This window comes from Dama dama, chromosome 20 (genome assembly GCF_033118175.1).
Source record: "Dama dama isolate Ldn47 chromosome 20, ASM3311817v1, whole genome shotgun sequence".
Taxonomy (NCBI): domain Eukaryota; kingdom Metazoa; phylum Chordata; class Mammalia; order Artiodactyla; family Cervidae; genus Dama; species Dama dama.
In genome coordinates this window covers 78,750,732-78,773,436 of record NC_083700.1, presented here as the reverse complement: position 1 = coordinate 78,773,436, position 22,705 = coordinate 78,750,732, and the positions used below count along the sequence as shown (strand labels likewise).

The window sequence follows — 22,705 nt, the reverse complement described above, 5'->3', positions numbered from 1 at the left end:
AAGCTGTCCAGGTTGCCAAATCACCGAACAAATGAGCGACAAAGCAAATAGAGCTTTGGCAGGTTTTCACGGTTTGCTTTATGTGTGTTGGTGAAATATGTGGAAATCCAAGACAGTGAATAGTTTTCAGCTTGCCTGCCCTCACAGCAGGACTGGAGTAGTACCTTTAGTGCCAGGAAGAAAATGATTTTCTGCAGCTTCGTAGGGAAAGACTGCTGTAATGAAGCAGAAGCAGCTGCTGTGGTGGAAAATAAAGTGCAAAAAACCATGTTCACTCTAAATTAATTAGATGGTCGTATAGTACCATGTGAATTTCTGTGAAAAAAAAAACATCCGGTGAGAATTAATTACCTATAATGAATTGGGCTTCCCTGGTAGCTCAGCTGGTAAAAATCTGCCTGCAATGCAGGAGACCCTGGTTAAATTCCTGGGTCGGGAAGATCCACTGGAGAAGGGATAGTTTACCCACTCTAGCATTCTTGGACTTCCCTGATGGCTCAGCTGGTAAAGAATCTGCCTGCAGTGCAGGAGACCTGGCTTTGATCCCTGGGTTGGGAAGATCCCCTGGAGAAGGGAACAGCTACCCTGTTGGGGTCCTTTAATGGACCGGAACCTGGTGGTACGGAGTCGACGATAAGAAAGTAAAAAAGAGAAAGAGAGAGAGAGAAAAAAGACCCGGGGACCTAAGCTCTGATGGAGCAAAGGTGCTTTAATGATTTTTCTATGAGTATATATAGGCTGTGGTACAAGAAACTTCTTTCAGGAATGATAAAGATCAGAAAACCAAACGTACAGCAACAGTTACCAAGGGAACAAGGGGTAATGTTAGTCACAAGGTCAGGAGGCAATCCATATCTCAAGAAAGGGGAATGAGACTAAGCAGTTTTGTCCTAAAGAGAATGTTTACTAAAGGAGACCCAAGCCTGCTTCACACAATGACCTCAGTCCCTGGGAGCAGCGTGCTGTTCCGCTTGAAGAGGGACAAAGGACTCATGAGAGACAGCACGTAGGAATCCTCCTGTCAAACATTCCCTGACACTACCCACTGCAGTATTCTGGCCTGGAGAATTCAATGGACTGTATAGACCGTGGGGTTGCAAAGATTCAGACACGACTGAGCCACTTTCACTTCAATGACTTGAAAAAAAGGTCTCTACTACATTACCGCAAGAATCAGATCTCATATTCATTTAATATATTAATAAAGAGGTCTAGAAAGTACATAGAAGAAATTATTATCCCATTCTTAGATAACACAGAACTGGAGCAGATAATTAATTACATACATGAGAAACTCGAGAGGTAGCTAACTGTATCATCTCTGTAGGCATTAATTTTAGGCTACAACAATATTGTCAATGCATAAACTTAGATCCTGATTTTACTTCATAGTTTACAAAGTGCTTTCACATGCATTTTATCCATCTGATCCTCAGCTTCCTCTTCCTCAGTGAGGAAGCTGAGGATCAGTGATGAAAGGATTAGCCCAAGGCCACACAGAGCTAAGCTACAAGGCCAGAGAGCCAACCTGGATATTCCCATTGCCCCTCCAATGGGGTAATGCAATGAAAACCTCCAATTTAATGCAATGAACATAAAGTCATCCATTTGGGATCAAAGAATTAAAATTACCAAGTACAGAAGAGAAGAGACCTGACTTCATAGCAGAACATTAATCTATGAAAAATTATCAGAAAGCCCTTTGAACAGAAGCCTAATGTGGACAATAATTTAATAATAATAATAATTTACCAAGCATGTGTAAGATGATAGCTTTCCTGACTCTGGTTTGCTGTGCCCTCATCCAAGCATGCTCAGCTTGGAGCCTCACATTTCCTGTGATGAAGAAACTGTACATTTAGCTAGTGGAAGGAAAGCTAAAAGGCAGTTGTAAAATCCATTTTCAAATATTTGAAGGGATTTCCTATAGAAAAGGAAAATTTCTTCTCCATTGCTCCAGGATACTAATATCAGACTAATATTGAAGCTACAAGTCAGTCATATCTTCCCCAGGACTAGTAGGTTGTAGCCACTGATGTCCATGATATCAGGCTTTGTCCTATTTTGTGTCAGAACATACCTTGAATACACCAGGGACTTTTTTTTTATTCTCATAATCAGTAGTCTGGAATTAATTTTGTTATCCGAAGCCTAAGACTCCCATTTGGTATGTAGACGTGCCAGTGCCTCTCATTTCCCCAAGTTTGCCTACTATCTGCTGTGTGCTTGAAGAGCTAGGTCTTTACCTTGGTGGATTGACAAAAATGCACAAGCTGTGAGCTCAAACCCAGCTGTTGGAGATCCTGATGACCTTCCCATGTCTCGGCAGCCTCTCGTCCTTGTGGCCTGGACTCTGACCCCCTTACTTACAGTTTGTGTGCTCACACATACCAGACTACTTGGAGCAGTCCTGGGGTAATTATGTTGAGTTCTCCCTTCACTCTCCCTCCACTTCCTTCACTCTCTTCATTCCAGTTTGAGCAATGAGTTACAGTCAGTTGGGTTAGCTGATCTTCCTAGATGTTGCATTTGCAGCATCCCTCGTGGGAAAGTCTATCCAGCAGGTCCCAGCCGGCCAAACACAAGGAAGGATTTTCTAACCAAGTCGCTTACAAATGGGCAAGACAGTGTTGACAGGTGGTAAACTCCCTCTCACCGAAGGTATGCTTTCATAGCTTTCATTCATTTGGCAGAGCTTAATGACTTGATTTTCAGGGATGTTGTCAAAGAATATTTTGCCCAGTGTCAGGAGTTGGACAAGGGGATTTTTCAAGTGCCTCCCAAGTTATACTTCAATTTGTTTATGAAAACTTGGAGGTCTGGAAGAAGACAATGTATATCATAACTGTGTTGCCTCCTAGATTCTGAGTAAATTAGAGACTTTCTAATTTGTTACAAAGGGATTTCATATATAGTGGTCCCCCCTTATCCACCATTTCACTTTCCATTTTTAGCCATCTGTAGTCAATTGCGATCTAAAAGTATTAAATGGAAAATTCCAGAAATAAATGATTCATGAGTTTTCAATTGTGCATCATTCTGAGTAGCATGATGAAATCTCTTGCCATCCAGCTTCATCCTGCCTAGCATGTGAGTCTTCTCTTTGTTCAGCATCTCTCACCTGTTAGTCACTTAGTAGCCATCTGTGTTGTCAAATGAACTGTCTGATATCTGAGGTATCTTAGTACTTCTGATCAAGTGACCCTTACTTAATCATGACCCCAAAGCACAAGAGTGGTGCTGCTGGCCATTCACACATGTCAAGAGAAGCCATAAAGTGCTTCCTTTAAGTGAAAGTTCTCAATAAGAAAAAATATCATATCTGAGGTTGCTAAGATTTACAGTAAGAACAAATCTTCTATCCATGTAATTATGAAGAAGGAAAAAGAAATTCATGCTAATTTTGCTGTCATACCTCAAATTGCCAAAGATATGGCCATAAAGCATAAGTGCTTAGTTAAGATGGAAACAAGACATTAAATTTGTCCAAGGTATTTTGAGAGAGAAAGAGACCATATTCACATAACTTTTCTTGCAGTATGTTGTTACAATTGTTCTTAATATTAGTTATTCTTGTTAACCTCTTTCTGTGCCCAAGTTACAAATTAAACTTCATCATAAGTATGTATGTATAGGGAACAAAACATAGTGTAATGTATATAGTGTTTCATACTGTCCATGTTTTTACGCACCACTCGGGGGCTTGGAGGGTATCCCCTGCCAATAATGGGGAACTACTGTAAGCTCATGCATCTTATCTTTTTTTTCAGTTTGTCCCAGTGAATTTTTATTTCTGTGTGGTAATATGGTCAAATTATTTTTTGTTTATCATGTTTATTTTGATATTTAAAGCATGCATGCGTGCATACTCAGTCACTCAGTTGTGTCCGATTCTATGCGACCCGGTGGACTGTAGCCCACCAGACTTCTCTGTTCATGGGATTTCCCAGGCAAGAATACTGAAGTGGGTAGCCATTTGATCCTCCAGGGGAGGGGATCTTCCCAACCCAGGAATCAAACTGGCATCTCCTGTGTCTCCTGCATTGGCAGGTGGATTACCACTGAGCCACCTGGGAAGCCCTATTCAAAATATAGAGTTCATATAATTTAAAAAAATCTTTGGTTGAAACAAAATGTATAAGAATATAAAGATAAATAATAGTAGCCAAACCTAAGGTAATAATTTTTCTCTTAGCTAGGCATATTTAGCTTTTGTTAAAGAAGAGTCATTCTACTAAGTTTCAGATTCTTATCTAAATAAATTATAATTACTGACAGTCAAAATACAAGAATAGAAAAGAATTATAGAAATATTAGGGAGATTATACTACTAATTCACATTATGTAGTACTTTAAAAAAAAAACACATGATGATTGCACAAATACATTCTGCTTACATTGAGGAAGATGTGATAAGCATTTGATTCTTCTTCAGTTTAAGTTCTCAGTTGGTTCACTGTTCTTTTTAAAGTCCCCATTGCAATAGAACAAGTTTTAAAGAAACTTGTTTCTACAGCTGAAGCAGATGATGTCTCAGAATTTCAGGTGTTTTTTTTTCCTTCAAAGGGAATATTGGTTGTTGAGTATTCCTATAAGAATTCTGTTTCCTCTGGAAAAATATTCTTTCTGAATATCAGGAGGGAGAAATTTAGTCCAGTAGTATAACTTGCTAATTAAGGAACATGAGCTTTTAGTACCATCATTCAACCATAATTTTGTTGTTGATGATTACAGTATTATCACAGATAGATCTGCTCTCTACAGATGTCAGGCAATGTAAAAATCGTGACTTTAACAGGGATAGTGTATGTGGATCTATTTGCTGAGGTTACAAACCTCATTTTTCCTGTTTATACTTCATTGCACCAGATAGTCCAATAACTGTTAAGTAAAGTTTTAAAGCAGTTTTACTAAAGATCTTAAGCATCTATTTTCTTTCAAAGAAGTATTTGTTTATAGCTCTAAAGGACAAATAATCCAAATCAGTTTTTAAGGAAATACAGCAGACTTGTAAGCCCCACCATCCATAACTAAAAGCTGCCCCCACCCCCCACAAGGTACCAACAGCTTTCAACACATTTAGCTGTTTCTTTTGGAATTACCACTGTATTTCTAAGTGTATTCCATACTAAAATTCTAGGATTTTCAGTTTAGATATGACTCATGGGCTCCTTCTGAAAGATAAAGATAGAAATTTTATGGTGCCATTTCCACTCACATTTTCTCTCCCCCATTCTCCTAGTATCATTCATTTACATTGATATGACTTAGTAAATATTCTTCACAGATGAGCCATGACTGACTTTTCTTTTCTTGGACAAGTGGCCTGTATTTTTATTCCCTTGGTTTTGTTTTTTGGATTTATTTTGGTTTGTGTTTTGGAAGAATATCTACCATTTATTCTTCCCCCAAACTTTCTGACAAAACCGCGAAGAACAGTTTTGGTATTCAGTTTGGTTTCTTCCCTGGGAAACGCCTTTGCTGAGGCGCTCACTCATCCTCCTCTTCCAGTTCTGAAAGGGCAGTTCCCTCACAGGAATCCTGGGGAGACCGTTCTGCCACCTATTGAATGGGAGCTCTCCTTTTCCTCCCCGTTGGTTTGCTCCTTTATTTTGTTGAAGCACTTCTGCCAGGAGCTTTCTAGTATGGGAGCACTAAATCTTTCATTACTTCACATGCTTAAAAAGGTATTCACTCCACTCTCATATGTTCATAATTTGGTTAAACTTTAGTTTGAAAATAGTTTTCTTTCAGAATTGTAAAGACTAGTTTCCAGTATTACCCTTAAGAAATCTGCTTTCATGCAGATGTCTGCTTCTCCACATGTGATTTATTTTCAGTGGAAGCTTTTAAAATCTTCTCTTTATTCCCAGTGATCTGAAATTTCTTGATAGTATTTCTTGATATAATTTCATTTTTTTCCTCCTCATTCATCATGTAGGGCATTTCATAGGCTGTTTGAATCTAACTCTTAATTCTTTAGTTTTGGACTTTTTTCTCATTTGATTTCTTTTATAATTCCCTTCCCCTCCAGTTTCCCTGTTCTCTCTTCTAAAATCTCCAAAGATTTGGATGTCGGATCTACTGATCTGTTATGCAACCTTTTTAAAAAATCTATTTTCTCCAATTATCCTTCTCTCTGTTTTTTGTTCTGTATTCTGGAAAATGTCCAGAAAAGTGTGTTTCTCATTTCTGTTTTCTTCCTGTTTATTCTTGTTGTTATCATTCAAAATAAGGACTTTACTCAATTATCTACCCACCTTTAACTGTGCATCTGTATAATGTGTGAAAATCATTCATTGAATGATGAATGAAAATGATGAATGACAGTCATTCATTGAAAAGACTGGAAATTTTGGATACAGACTAGACTTGCTAATGGTTTTGTTTCATTATAGGATCATTCACTGAGGATCTGACCTTACCATTAGCTAGGTTTAACTGTTTCTTCTGAGATGAATCCTCCAGTCATATGCCTGAAGAAAGAAAGGTTAACTACTTACACTCTAGGAGCTGGACAAGGAGAGGGAGTAAGGAATATTGCTTATTCAATATGATCTGTTTGATTTATTCTCTGTCATCGGTCCCTTACCATGCTCTTGTTCTGCTGTCCCCTGAATCTCTCTGGCTCAGTCTCTCCAGAATAAGGTATCTCCTCTCCTGCCTAGGCAGCAGTGGTCATCTGGTTGCATAGGATGAAGGCTATGTCTTTGGTATCCACGCTATACATTTCACCTTTCAGGGTTATCTGGTACCTCCAATTCCTAAGTTGTTTCTCAAGTTCTGAAGTGTAAATCTGTTTGCTTTTTATTGGCCTTCTCTCATCATGTCATTAGGTTTCAAATTTCTATAACCTGTTAAGATAGTTACCACTTGACATCTGCTTTCTATCTTGAACATTTTTCTTGCCATCTTTCTTTTGCTCTTCTTGAGGTTTTACACCTTATTTTTTTTTTTTTTTTCGACCTCATGGACTGTAGCCCACCAGGCTCCTCTGCCCATGGGTATACTCCAGGCAAGAATACTGAAGTGGATTGCCATTTCCTTCTCCATACACCTTATTTTTATTCCTTTCTTACTATCTTACTGGGGCTTTGGAAAGAATGCACATAGGGCCATATATTCAGTCTTCCTTAAGTAAACCAGAATCTTTTCATATTTTTCTTTATAGCGAAAGATGATGGTTCTGAGTTGCCAAAAGAGCCAGATAAACTAAACAGGTAAGTTTTCCTTTATACAGTTCTATGCCAATTTATACACTAAAAGAACTATTGACTTAAACTGTATTTTCTATCATAATTGTATTTTCATTTTTTGACTTAGAAAAATTATTCCATTTAAATATATCTTCCCTTCCAATACCTTTTAAAAATGATTTTTTTTTTCCAGGAAGAATGTGAAAATGTTGAGTTCTTTCTAGACTATTTAATTAACATTGAATGTAACTATATTAGTTGCCTGGTCTTTTATTTTTTATTTCTGAAAAGGAAAAAAAAAAGCCCATTGTCTACATTATAGCCTGACCATTATAGATCATAAAAAGCCAAGCAGTTTAGGAAAAGAATAAGTCTTGGAGCAAAATGGTGAGAGTTAGGGTTGAAGCCATCGTGCCCTTGGGAGACCACCTGACAGTGTTACCTTGAATGCTTGGAGGTGTGGGTTCTGCAGCTGTTAGGTTCTCTAACATTTGCATCAGCCTTAGTTTAATAGTCAGCCAGACTATTTCTACATAGAAAATAGTCAACTTACTAGTGCTGAAATAATACTTATTTTATCTTGGTTTTATACTGTACATGCTCCAGAACAAGGATCCTCTTAGTGGATTAATAACAGTATAAAATGTTCCCCAAAAACTGAAATCAAAAGGAACGCTCAGGTCCGGAGTCTGTTCCAGAATGTGCTGCTGCTGCTGCTGCTAAGTCGCTTCAGTCATGTCCAACTCTGTGCGACCCCAAAGACGGCAGCCCACCAGGCTCCCCCGTCCCTGGGATTCTCCAGGCAAGAACACTGGAGGGGGCTGCCATTTCCTTCTCCAATGCAGGAAAGTGAAAAGTGAAAGTGAAGTCGCTCAGTCATGCCCAACTCGTAGCGACCCCATGGACTGCAGCCCACCAGACTCCTCCGTGGGGTTTTCCAGGCAAGAGTACTGGGGTGGGTTGCCATTGCCTTGTCCCCCAGAATGTGAGACAATGTTATACCAAGGGGCTCTGTGCCTGGAAGTGTTAGAACGAGAAGACCCAGAACAACTGACGAAATGGTTCATTGGAACATGACAGCAAGGGCACTGACCTCGTCTGTCCCCCAACACTGAGATGAAGCCCAGCTAGTAGCAATGGTGGCATTTGTCCCAGGCAGGAGCAGGAAGAAGGGGAAACCCTGTTACAGGGAGGAAACTTTGGCCCTCTGGTTCTTTGTCTGGGGCGCTGAGTCCCTCATCAGACAGCACCGTGAGGATCCAGCACCGATCACAGGACTGTAAAATCTGGGCCCTGGAAGAAAGAGTTCACTAGAACTGTATTCAGAAATGATTCAAGAACCATGCTGAGATCAACTCGTAGTTGGTATTTTCTGGGAAAATCAAGATTCATGACGTTGAAAGGGAAAAAAAAGTGAAAAGTGAGGAGAGAATAATGTCTTAAAGGTACAGTGAGATTCTAGGCAAAGGGAATAGCTAGAGTATTGATTAATTGAGTATTGGATGTGAGCAAGGTGTGGTGGAGGGCTTCCTAGGTGGCTCAAGTGGTAAGGAATCCGCCTGACAATGCAGGAGGTGCAGGAGACACCAGTTTGATCTCTGGGTCAGGAAGATCCCCTGGAGGAGGAAATGGCAACTCATTCCAGTATTGTTGCCTAAAGAATCCTGTGGACAGAGGAGCCTGGTGGGCTGCAGTCCATGGGGTTGCCAAGAGTTGGACAGGACTGAGCATGCACACAAATGTGTTAGAGGATCAGAAAGAAGGCCACTGCAGCTGGAACACCGCAAGAGGGAAGAAGAGATGGGTATGGAGGGAGTAAGAGATGTAGATAGGGCTTTATAAACTAGGTGAGGAATTTGCGGGGAAAGAAGTGTCTAGGGCTTGGGCATAGGGCTAAGGGCATAAATGTGGAGTGGGAGATAAGTGGATGAAATGGTTGGATTCAAGGCTTTAGCTTGACTTATTTGGGGCAAGAGAGAAAGTAGAATCAAGGATTAGTAATAGATTGTGGTTTGAACTGGATGGGTACCACAGTGACTTACTAAGATGGGGGAGATTGGAAGATCACACTACTGGCTTAAACTAACAATCCCAGTTATTGGTGAAGCTGTGATTGTACTGTAGCGCTCCTGTGTTGCTACACCTATTGACTGCCCACAGCCAGTTCAGAACACAGTTTAGCAGTTTCTTGTCATGTCGAAGGTTCACCTGCCCTCTAACCCACTCCTAAGTATTTGCCTAAAAGAAATAAAAGTATATATTCACAAAAGACTTGTACACAAATGTTCATAGGAGATTATTTGTAATATCCCAAATTGAAAACAACTAAAATGTCTATCAACAGTCAATATTATATATTTAGCAGTTGAATATATAAATAAATTGTGTTGTATTTATAAACTGAATACTCTCAGCATTAAAATTGTTGATACATGCAACAACATGGAATAGTAATACAGGCATTATGTTGAGGGGAAAAAAACCTCCGAGTAATAAAAGAGTACATGCTGTGGAGTTCAATTTGTATGACGTCTAGGACAGGCAAAACCCATCTATGGTGATAGGGACTGGATCAGTGATAACCCAAAGTGTCAAGGGAGCTTAACTGGGAAGGGGCAGTAGGGAACTTTCAGGACTAGTGAAAATATTCTGTAACTTGTTTGGGCTTATGGTTATTCAGGGGCATGTTTTTATCAAAACTCATCAATCTGTACTCAACACTTATACATTTTATTGAATGTAAATTATACTTTAACAAAGCTAATTTTAAAGGTATTCAACTAACTTTACAACTCTTCTAAATCTAAAGTTACTTCAAATAAAATCTTTTTTAAAAAGGCATACAAACTCTTCCAGTAAATAGAGACAGTGAATATGTTACCAAACTTCCAAACTCTGATTCTAAAATCAGAATTCATTATAAGAAAGGAAAGTTATAGGTCAGTATTCTCATAAACCTGAAATGTATAAATCCTAACCAACATATTAGCAAATTAAACCCTCTGATATATAAAGAAGGGATAGTACATGATGATTAAGTGAGCTTTGTTTCAGGAAAGCCAGATTGGTTTAAAATTTGAAAATCAATGCTTGTAACTCAGTTAACCAAATAAAGGAAAAATAAAAACAGAATTATCTCTGTTAATCTAGAAGAAATCATTAAAACTCATTCATGATAAAAATTCTCACCAAACTAGGAATAGAAGAGAATTTCCTTATTTCAATAAAGGGAATCTACAGAAATCAAACCAGTTAATCCTAAAGGAAATCAGTCCTGAATATTCATTGGAAGGACTGATGCTGAAGCTGAAGCTTCAATACTTTGGCCACCTGATGCGAAGAACTGACTCATTGGAAAAGACCCTGATACTTTGAAGATTGAAGGCAGGAGGAGAAGGGCACGACAGAGGGTGAGGTAGTTGGATGGCATCACCAACATGAATTTGAGTAAGCTTCAGGAGTTGGTGATGGACAAGGAAGTCTGGCGTGCTGCAGTCCATGGGGTCACAAAGTGTTGGACATGACTGAGTGACTGAATGGAATTGAACAGAAATCTAACAGCTAACCTCACACTTAAATGTGAAATGTTTAATCATTTTCTCCTGAGTTTAGGAGCAAGGCAAATATCCACATTATCACCATTTCTATCTGACATTGTACTGGAATCCTAGCCAGTGCAATGAGGGAAGAAAAACAAAAGTTATAAAATTTGGAAAGAATACAGTAAATCATTTGTATTCACAGATAACACAATTATATACATATTGAAATCCAAAAGAATATACAAACTTGAAAGTTTGAAAATTAGTAAGTAAATCTAGCAAGGATCTTAGCTAGGAGATGAATATTCAAAAATTAACTATTTTTATATATGAGCAATAAACATAAAAATGAAACTTTAAAAATACCATTACAACAGCATCAAAATGTAACAAAAGATGAGTATGACATTTATACTGAAAATCACAAAATATATATGGGAAGATTTTTTTCAAGACCTAAAGGAATAGAGATATACAATGTTTACCACTTAGGAAAGATTCAATATTATTACAGTATCAATTCTTCCCAAATTGTAGATTCAGTTCACTCTCAGTCAAAAATCTCAACAGCCTTATTTTTTTCCTGGCAGTTGATAAGGTGCTCTAAAATGTATCTAGAAATGCAAAGGGTTTAAAATAACAAGGCAGTCTTGAAGAAGAACAAAGAGGATCGACAGTCTCAGAGACGAGGACATACTAGTAAGCTAGAATAAATTGTACTGTTATTGGAGCTATTCAGGTCAGATTCCTGTCCCTGTGCCGGTTATCACTGAGGTCCTGATTTAGAGCCAGTGGTATGATCCAGTCCCCACATCAGACCACAGGGCATGTATGGAATGGGAGAAGAATGGAACAGCTTTTGGGGAGGCAACCACAATGTCCAGTGTGACAACCTTCATGTATGTATTAGTTTTATTGGACCTGAATCTTAGTATGACTTTGACAGGCACAGAGGGCAAAAGAGTCTCTAATAGAACTGCTTGCACAGACATGGATGTGTAAGATTGTGGTACATTTAGCATCATCAGGAAACAGTTCCATGTGATGGAGCCTCTGGATGTGAGGATGAATGATGGGAGAAAAGGTTGGAAATGGCCAGATGATGAACCGCCTTGAATTCTATGTAAAAGTTTTTCGATGTTATGCTATAGAAGCAGATAACCTACTGTGGCTTCCAAGCAGAGACATGGTAACCTGGAATAGGGAGAGACCAAAGCAGAGCAATCAGATATGACTGAAGTGACTGCGTACACGTGCACAAGGTAGAACAGCAATTAGGAAGCTATTTGGAGTTTGCAGGAGAAAAGTGATGAGGTACTTATCCAAGGCAGTGAGGAGACCAGCTGACATTGAGTGCTGAGGGGTGCTGAACCCCTCCTTGACTCTCTTCATGCATGCTTTCATTGAATGCTCACAACCACCACTGGAGAAAATTCTGTCTCTGAAAACGTGAAGAGGTTAGGTAACTTGTTCAGAGTCACATAGCTAATCAATAATGGTGCCACCGTGTTTTAACCCAAGCCAGCTAATTGGGTTAGCTAATCATAGTCATGATACTACATGACTAATCATAGTCATGATACTACATGCCTCTTCATGATTTATTTGTTGTTGTTGTTTTAGTCGCTAGTTGTGTCTGACTCTTTTTCGACCCCATGGACTGTAGACTGCCAGGCTCCTCTGTCCATGGGATTTCCCAGGCAGGAATACTGGAGTGGATTGCCACTTCCATCTCCAGGAGATCTTTCCGACGCAGGGATCAAACCAGTATCTTCTACATTGGCAAGCAGATTCTTTATCAGTGAGCCATCAGAGAAATCCTCATGGCTTATTAGCTAATTTCTTTTTAGTGCTGAATAATATTCCATTGTCTGAATATATACCACTTAACTTATCCATTCACCCATTGATGGAATCTTGGTTGCTTCTACATTTTGGCAATTATGAATAAAGCTTCTGTAAACATCTGCATATAAGATTCCGTGTGCACTTAAGTTTTCAGCTCCTTTGGGTAAATACCAAGGAGTGTTATTGCTGCATTGTGTGGTAAGAGTATGTTTAGTTTTGTAAGAAACCACCATGCTGTCTTACAAAAAAAGCTGTACCATTTTCCATTCCCTATCCAGAGATATTTAAGGATTTAGTCATTAGGCTTTGGCAATGGTTGGGGTGTTGCTTGCATGAAACAGGGCTACCGTGATTCTCTTCCTTTAATGATCCAGGAGGCCTGGTGTGCTGCGATTCATGGGGTTGCAGAGAGTTGGACACGACAGAGCAACTGAACTGAACTCAATGATCCTTTTGGTTTCCTTCACTCCCCGCCCCCTGCCCCTTAACTATGAATTGGTTTCTGCCCTTTCTTTTCTAAACACTTATTCTTTTGGAATTTGTTTTCTCTAATGGTGTCATCTATCAACTTTTATGTTGATTTGACCTAAATCTCTTATTTCCAGTCCCAATTTCTCAATCACACTCCTAGAGGTCATCACCTACAACCCATGTTTAAAATTAAACTCATATTTTACTTCAATTTCTCTAGACACTTTGTATTAATAGCAAAAATAACTGGCCTTCTGGGTTTCAGGAGAATATGTGACCCTCAAATTCCTTTACTTTTCACACTCTATCAGGCAGCTGATTCAGTCAGTTCTTTAGCATTCTCGTAAATTCATCTCCTCCCCTTCATAATCTTTGCTCCCACCCTAGTACTGACTCTCAGGATCTCTTGCCTAAGTTACTGAATTTATTTCCTAACTGGTCCTCTTGCATTTAATCTCTCATATAATCTACTCTGCATGCTAGTGCTAGAGAAAACTCTTGCTCAAACACTGGTTTCTTAGTTTACTTGCCTTATTTGAGAACTTCTGATTACTCTCTATCACCTAATAAATTAAGATTACTGAATCAACTCTAATCCATTCTCTGCCTAAATTTGAAGACCTATCATTGCTTCATTTCACCTATTTTTTAATTAAATGCCAATTCCTCTGAAATTGGAATTTTTCCCTCTGGTCAGTTATCTTGTTACTAATCACCTCTTCCCCCAGCATCCTCTCTATGTAGGCATGAACACACTGTACTCCTTGCCATCTAAGCTATTGTTAATACTGTTTCCCTAAAATACCTCCTTCCTTTGTCCCAGGTCTATTTCCAAGTGACTCTTTCCCAAGTGGCTCCAAAATAAAGTTACAGCTCCCTCCTCCAACTTTCTTCCTTATTGCCACTGCCAAAGACAGATTTTTCACCATAGTCTCCAAATGTCTGTTAAATGATGTGACCATTTATTATGTTAATATATAAAGCTATTCTACTTAATAGTTCAGGTATATATCATATTTTCCCAACAGGATAATAAACCCTGATGTTCAGTTTAAAATAATGTCTTCTACTTTTTCGTATTCTTAATGCCAAAAATAATACTCAATAAATTCCTATTATTGGTTGAAACTATAAACACAGGTGTTTTCATGCTGTATCTATCCATTAGTAGTTTATCTGAGTAATAATAGTAAATAATTATTGTTCTCTTATTTTAAGGGGTTGTTTATAGAGTTGAAGGTGCAGATATTCCCAAGTGTTCAAGGCATCCTGTTTCGTATATTCACACTATACTAAAGTTATACCTTTCAGGGTAATATTTTTAATTATTCTAGGGGAAGAAAAGAAAGCCCCTGAAGGCTAACAGCTTGAAATTGAACAGGACACCATTGGGAAGGGAGAGGGTCATGGGTCGTCGTGAAACAGACAAAAAACAATGGAGACGATTGTGCCTGAAAATGGTGTATTTTTTTTCACGAGACAGTATGTTGACAGTCTCCTTCCTCTTGGGTCATTGTTGTCTGCTAAATGATCTGTGACAGCAGATTGATCACAAGCTTTTTCATGCAGGAGATATAATGCAGTCTTTCATTTTGTTACCTCCATTGCCAAATGCCGAAATATTTTGTTGGCAAATTAATGTTAGTTTAGTATATCATTTAGTAGTATAAAGTGCTGAGTGTAGCTCTGGAAGCAATAGTAGTAGTGATTAATTTATCTTCACGAAGTTTCAGGTTTCTACTTAAGTGTGATTACAGATGCAATAGCACACTTGAAAAATGTTAGCCTTGAAATTTAGATGTCCGTAATTATTATTTAAATAAATGAATGCATTAACACATTCAGGTATTGCCCTATTACTTTCAAAATTGAGTCAAATATTTAAGCACCTATGATTTACCTATAAAAATTAATGCTAATAACCTATTATAACTGAAAATTTGCTTCTTCCTCCAGAGCTAGGAATTTAAAACAGACATAAGGTCTTTTACATTTGATGTTTAAGCACCCATTTAAGCCAGTTAATTGATGATTTCACATGTCTAAAAATTATCTGGAAGTAGTGTTTTGTTTATAGAGTATTGAGAATCCCTGCATTCAAAATGTTTGTAGGAAAAAAATCAGAAATGCAGTTATCTAAGAGTAAGAGACTGTTTCATAATTCCTGTTTAATGCTTTGTAGCAGTTTTTGCTCTTCCATTAGGATTTGGTAATATTAGCACAGAGGAAGGAAATGTGCTGGCAGTAATATTAGAAAAGAGTTGTTTATTTTCCCTCTTTGGAAGTGATCAGATTTCTGTATAAAAATTAAACTAATCTCAATTCTGGAGTTTCTTTTCTCCTCATAATAAAAAAGAAATAAAGGTGATTTTACTAAAATTCAGCATAGAAATGTAAAAAAGTTGTTTATTGTAGAAAGAGAAAATATACAGCTGTGATGCTTTATTTAAAGTTCTTTTTACTGTTAGTCACAAAAGACAGTTATATTAAAACTAATTTTTTCTTTTTATAATATACACATGTATGCACATTTATACTTATTATTGAAAACTGGTTTGGGCAGATCTTTTTTGTGATTTGCATGTATTAGTGGAAAATTATGTTAGATTCGTTTGTTAGAAATAACCATGCTAGAATTTGCAGATCAGCCTAATGGTTTGTGGGGGCTTCCCAGGTGGCACTAGTGGTGAAGAACCCACCTGCCGGTACAGGAGACATAAAGAGGCACGGGTCAATTCCTGGGTAGGGAAGATTCCATGGAGGAGGGTGTGATAGCCCACGCCAGTATTCTTGCTGGAGAATCCCATGGACAGAGGAGCCTGGCAGGTTACAGTCCATAGCATTGCAAAGAGTCGGACACAATTGAAGTGACTTAGCACACGCGCACACACACACTAATGTCTTATAACCAAATATCTGAAAGAGTCCACTCTGATAAAATAATTTTAAAAAGCAAGTTTGCATGCTACTCACTGCCTGATCTTATTTTGTATTTTCAGATCAATTAAATCAGTCTCATTTAGTGATTACTACAAGACATGGTCTGGAATAGCCACATCAAAAGCCACAGAATATTACAGAACTCCATGTAAGGTGATCTAGCCTTGTCTTATTTTGTGGGGAGTGGGGTGGTATATTAATCTATGAGCATTTTTAGCTTGTCTTGCCTTCAAAGACTAATTGACACATATTTGGAATTTGAGGGTGATAAGCTTCTTTTTTGGCTCCATATACTAATCATTTAATAACTGTTCATTTAGTCCCTTTTGTATAGAGTCCTGGACTAAAGTCTGATCAAAAGCCAGAAGGAAAGATAGACAGTTGGAGGGATAAAAGATAAAGTTCTCAGTTCTTTGAGATTTACTTTACTCCCTCACCCCAGAAGGAAGCCTTTAGAGCAGGTGGAAACTTTTTAATTCTGAACACAATTATCCCCAAAGCCAGAGGCCCCTAAGTAGAAAAACAGTAAGAAAACCTGGGGCTGCTCAATTACATCAGTCTAGTGAAAAATCATCTGTTACCATCATATAGTAAGGGCTGAAAAGATGGAACGGGAGAGCTGGACAACTTTCCGGTCCCTTTTAATCTAATCTTTAGAGTGCTATTTTCTGATTTGTATCCAAGTCGGTTATCCAGTATGCACACATTTCTGAAATGTGACTTTGCTCCAGCCATCCAACTGAAATGGTACATTCTAAAGTTATCAATGACTTCCGAATTCTCAGATTCAGTGATTACTTTTTTGAGTCCTTATCTTACTTGAACTCATATTAACTATGCTCTCCTTATGACTCCATGGTTTTCCTCTTACCTTTCCAAGTGCTCCTCTGCCTCTTTCCTTGGCAATAACTTCTTCATTCAGTATTCGCTGCCCAGCTCTCTCTGAAAGACATCATCCATTACTATGGTTTTCATTAGCCCACGTGCCAATAATTCCTAAAGCCTCATCTCTAACCAGACTGTCATCTGAATTTCGAATACATATTTCCAGCTGTGTAATAAGGTACCTCATATCTAAGATGTCCCAAAATGAACTCATTATGTTGCGCCCAAACCTCTTCTCCCTCCCTTATTATTTCTCTTGATTAGTAGTAGATCACCATTCTTGTATTTTACTTGCTGAACCAGAATCATGTACATTTCCCAGTCCTCTTTATCTCCCTCATTAAGCCGTATTGATTTTATCTCCTGCAACATTACAAATGTTTTCCCTCTATTCCACCTGTGTGACCACTGCCTTAATTTGTGATCTCATCGTGTTTCATCTCATCCTTGTGATAGTCTGGTTTTAAGAGAACAAAATATCACCCCCCAAAAAATCGTATCTAGTAATAAGAGCAAGAAGAACCTCCCAGGTGGCGCTATGGTAAAGCACCTGCCTGCCAATGCAGGAGACATAAGAGGTCTGGGTTTGATCCCTGGGTTGGGAAAATCCTCTGGAGGAGAAAATGGTAACCCACTCCAGTATTCTTGCCTGGAGAACGCTATGGACAGAGGAGCCCGGCAGGCTACAGCTCCATGGGGTCGCAAAGAATTGGACGTGACTGAAGCAACTTAGCGTGCAACACCTAAAAGGAGTACTAAACATAATAAATATAAAAATGTGAGATCAAATAATTTCTAAGAAATTACTTGCTCTTTCAGGATGTTGGTTATTAGTTATTTTGTAATTACACTTTATCTTCCTCACTGAGTCATGGACTAGTGGTTAAGAAAAATAATTTGTTTAAGGTTCTTTAAGAAATAGTCTTTAGCAACACTATCAGTATATAAGAGTTTCATTGATTTTGGTACCAGAATACATGAGCGTTGACTTCATTTCTAAGATTTTGCTTGACTGCTTCTTAGTCAATTCAGCAAATGCATCTTGAGTACTTATTATGTAAGAGGCCCGGAGGAGCTCAGATGGGTTCCAGGAGAAGATAACCCTTAACAGACGTGTCGAGAGGCAGTTGCCTTGCTTCAGGGAACAGTTCAGTGTCCAATTCCTTCAACCAGAAAACAAACAGGTTGTTATAGGATGGTGCTTTATTGGATAACATGCAAATATGTAGAGGCTCTGGAAAACTCCAAGCTGCTAAGGAAATAATAGAAGCACATGCCCAATTAAAGAAAATTAGAAACGATTTCTTATAATAAAGAATAATTTTAAAATGGAAGAAATAACGCAATATCACTGGCTGAAATTTCTTCAAAAGAGTTTGACACCAAAATATTAATTTGGGTCTTGTTTCTACATCTGTCACTAAGCTAGTATGTAATTCATTCCTTTTTGTGAAGGCAATAGCTGGTAATAGTTACCTCTAGCCCAGAAGAATTTCTGAGACTCTGATTCTAGCCCGTGGTGCAATATTTCACAATCACTCTGCCTCTTTTTCCTACAGAGATTTGTATAAGAATGTTTCAAAAGCTTTCCTTCAATAATAACCAGCACTTAATTAAAAAAAATTAAATGTAAACCTTACATGTTCTGCTGGCCATTTTGTCTTTGGATAGTTCAGCTGGATAAGATCCAATACTATCTTTTTAATGGCTTAATTTCCTGGCAATAATAAAGATGAAGCTTTCAGATTATAGAATGCTCCTTCAACTACTCAGAAATAAAAGAAACTTCTATTAACTTCATTTTTACAGTTATATTTTTATCACTGGAAAGATTATTAAACTCTTGTGCATATTTTAAAAAGCTTTTTATTTTATGAGTAGTGATGAGTGGTTATGATTTTGAGTTTTAACTCTATTGCATATATCTGTGCCACAAATAGTAAGTTTATTCTTGTATGATACAGAATAACTGTATAATAGTGTTTACAAAGTATATGCCCTATTGGTTTTTTTAATTGAGATATAGTTGATGTACAATATTACGTAAGTTTCAAGCATACAATGATAGTGATTCACAATTTTTAAAGGTTATATTCCATTTATAGTTATTATAAATTATTGGCTAAATTCCTTGTGTTGTATAATACATTTTTGTAGCTTGTTTATCTTGTGCTTAGTTGTTTGTACCTCTTAATCTGTATTTTTTAATCATTTCAATATTATTATTCTTTTTTCACTTATCAACCAATATTTACTGAACACCAAATTTCTGTCATCCGGTGTTGTATATGAACCCAATGAGCTGGGCGTTATTGCTACTCTCTTTAACACATGAGAAAACCAAGACCAAGGGAAGCTAAGTAATTTACCTAAAATCACACGTGGAATATGACATATTGGTAGCAGTGTAAATTCTGGACGTATATTGCCAAGACCCTGCAATTTACTAGAAGTGTGACCTTGGGCAAGTTTCTTAACCTCTTTGTGTCCCAGTTCTCTCATCTGTAAGATGAGAATAATCACAGAACATGCCTCATAACACTGAGACTCTCCAACAATGCCTAGTGTACAATGAGTGCTCAGTAAGTGTGGCCCAAAGACCTGAACCAGATCCTCTGATTCCACATTCACTCTTCTTTGTTTTATATTATACTGCCTTCATAATATGATATAAAATTGTTCTTTCTATATAACTTGAAATTTAAATTCAAACTCTGAAGTATGTGTGGTACATTTTCAATAATTACAATTATTTATTCATAATCATAGCTAATTACGGGAAAATGTACTGATGATCCACTGTTCTCTGTCCATCACTATAGAATGGCAAATAAAAAGTTTGGCAGAGAATAAACCAATACATCTGGTTGTGGGCAGCAGCACCTTAATGACAAAATCCGATCCCCATAAGGAAATGTTTATGTTACAGGAAAAGAATTCCTTCAGACCAGTGTACCCTGTGATAGTGAGTGGAGGCTTCCTGGCATTTGTTTGCTGTCAGCAAGACAGACCTAACAGCCTGAAGCATCGTGGAAATGCTTGCTTTCACCTTGGGGTACTTTCATTCCTTGAGCCTTTGAACTAGCGATGAGGGCAGGTATCTCCAAAAATACATTTAGATGCAAGAAGCAGTATCATCAAATTCCAGTGTAGTGGTTTCAGTCTTGACCACTCATTAGAATCCCCCAGAGGAGCTTGTGAAAATTCCCATGTAAAAGGTGCACCCCCAGACCAATTACAGTAGGGTCTCGGGAGCAGGACCCGGGGAGAGTAGTTTTTACAGCTCCCCAGGTGGTTACAATATTCAAGCAATGGAAAGGCCCTTGTAGGAAAAGCCTGATGTCAGAAATTAGAGACTCCTACTTAAGTGAATTTAGGTTAGTCATTTAACTCTTTGTATCTCATTTTTCATTTTTATTCATTGACAAAAATATTCTATCCTAAGTTGTTCCTCTATGGTTAGCATAAGGTAGGATGTGTGAAAATAGAACTTACTAACGTAAGTTAATGCTTATATATTTCTTTGGACATGACAGTCCCAGAGTGGAAAAAACTTTTTCAGGTCAGCCTATACAGATATTGGACAATAGGTGTATTATAGAAGAAAACGATAGAAATGATGTCCAGTAATCCTCAGAAGTAAAGGCAGGAAGAACTATACTATGGAGGCAATGGAGGATGCTTTTCTACCAAAGATTACAAAATTGCCACAGTGTCAAGTTCTGGTAGTGATGAGAGATTTTAATGAAGAATTTCTGACAAAATCTCACCAGTTCTCATTTCTTCATTAGTCCCCTCTGAACATCATCCACTGAACATATTCTCTGTCTAGACAGCAGGTTGTACTGAAGACAAAAAGATAAGCATTATGATAAGCTTTTTGAGGCATTTACGGTTAGATGGTAGGAGACAGATGAGTGAAAAAACTATGAGAATAAAATTTTCTTAAGTCACTCAGTCATGTGTGACTCTGCAACCCCATGGACTGCAAGCATGCCAGGCTTCCCTGTCCTTCACTATCTTCCGGAGTTTGCTTAAACTCATGTCATCAAGTCGGTGATTCCATTCAACCATCTCATCCTCTGTCACCCTCTTCTCCTCCTGACTTCAATCTTTCCCAGCATCAGGGTCTTTTCTGATGAGTCAGCTCTTCACATCAGATAGCCAAAGTGTTGGAGCCTCAGCTTTAGCAACAGTTCTTCCAATGAATGGTCAGGGCGGATTTCCTTTAGGATTGACTGGGTTTATCTTCTTGCAGTCCAGGGTACTCTCAAAGTCTTCTTTAGCACCACAGTTCAAAAGTATCAATTCTTTGGTGCTCAGCCTTCTTAATTGTTCAACTCTCACATCTGTATGTGACTACTGGAAAAACCATAACTTTGACTAGACAGACCTTTGTCTACAAAGTGATGTCTCTGCTTTTTAACTCATTGTCTAGGTTTGTCATAGCTTTTCTTCCAAGGGGCCAGCATCTTTTAATTTCATGGCTGCCGTCACTGTCCACAGTGATTTTTGAGCCCAGCAAAATAAAGTCTGTCACTATCTCCATTTTTCCCCATTTATTGCCATGAATTGATGGGACTGGATATCATGATCTTAGTTTTTTCAGTGTTGTGTTAAAAGTTTGTACAAATATGGTGGCATCTGTCCTCTCTCAGATAGTAGAGAAAGCAATGGAGAAAATGAGTCTGTAATATAAGAATAATGGGAATATTCAGAAAAGATGACCATGCCATTTGGGATTTCATAATATATAAGGAAGAGAGTGCCATACATACTCAAATAGAAAACGTAGGAAAGGCAATTCCGAAAAATTAAGCAAAGACATGAATTATCCTTAAATGGAAACAGCAAATTTTGGGAAATGCCTTGGTAGCCTAGTGGTTCTGTTCAGTTCAGTTGCTCATTCGTCTGCAGCACTTTGCAAGCCCGTGGACTGCAGCACACCAGGATTCCCTGTCCATCACCAACTCCCGGAGGTTGCTCAAACTCCTGTCCTTCAAATGGGTGATGCCATCTCATCCTCTATCATCCCCTTCTCCTCCTGACTTCAGTCTTTCCCAGCATCAATGTCTTTTCCAACGAGTCAGCTCTTCACATCAGGTGACCAAAATATTGGAGCTTCAGCTTTAGTCCTTCCAATGAATATTCAGGACTGATTTCCTTGAGGATTGACTGGTTTGATCTCCTGCAGTCCAAGGGACTCTCAAGCATCTTCTCCAACACCGCAGTTCAAAAGCATCAATTCTTTGGCACTTAGCTTTCTTTATAGTCCAACTCTCACATCCACACATGACTACTGGAAAAATCATAGCCTTGACTAGACAGACCCTTGTCAACAAAGTAATGTCTGTGCTTTTTCATATGCTATCTAGGTTGGTCATAGCTTTCCTTCCAAGGAGCAAGTGACTTTTAATTTCATGGCTGCAGTCACCATCTCCAGTGATTTTGGAGCCCATGAAAAAAGTCTGTCACTGTTTCCATTGTTTCCCCATCTACTTGCCATGAAGTGATGGGACCAGATGCCATGATCTTATTTTTCTGAATGTTGAATTTTAAGCCAGTTTTTTCACTCCTCTTTCACTTTGATCAAGAGGCTCTTTAGTTCCTCTTCGCTTTCTGCTATAAGGGTGGTGTTATCTGCATATCTGAGGTTATTGATATCTCCCCCATCAATCTTGATTCTAGCTTGTGCTTCATCCAGCCTGGCATTTCGAATGATGTACTCTGCATATACGTTAAATAAGCAGAATGACAATATACAGCCTTGATGTACTCCTTTCCCAATTTGGAACCAGTCTGCTGTTCCATGTCCAGTTCTAA

The 22,705-nt window shown here is 38.3% G+C and overlaps 1 protein-coding gene across 1 annotated transcript in view; it reads left to right on the top strand.

Moving 5' to 3' along the window:
- The window catches only part of UBE2U (ubiquitin conjugating enzyme E2 U), a 63,477-nt gene that overhangs the window by 18,653 nt on the left and 22,119 nt on the right, over positions 1-22,705 (top strand). Inside the window, exons 6-7 of the mRNA XM_061120009.1 lie at positions 7,172-7,220; positions 16,057-16,145. Of these exons, the coding sequence (XP_060975992.1) occupies positions 7,172-7,220; positions 16,057-16,145 (138 nt within the window). The remainder of the gene's footprint in view (positions 1-7,171; positions 7,221-16,056; positions 16,146-22,705) is intronic.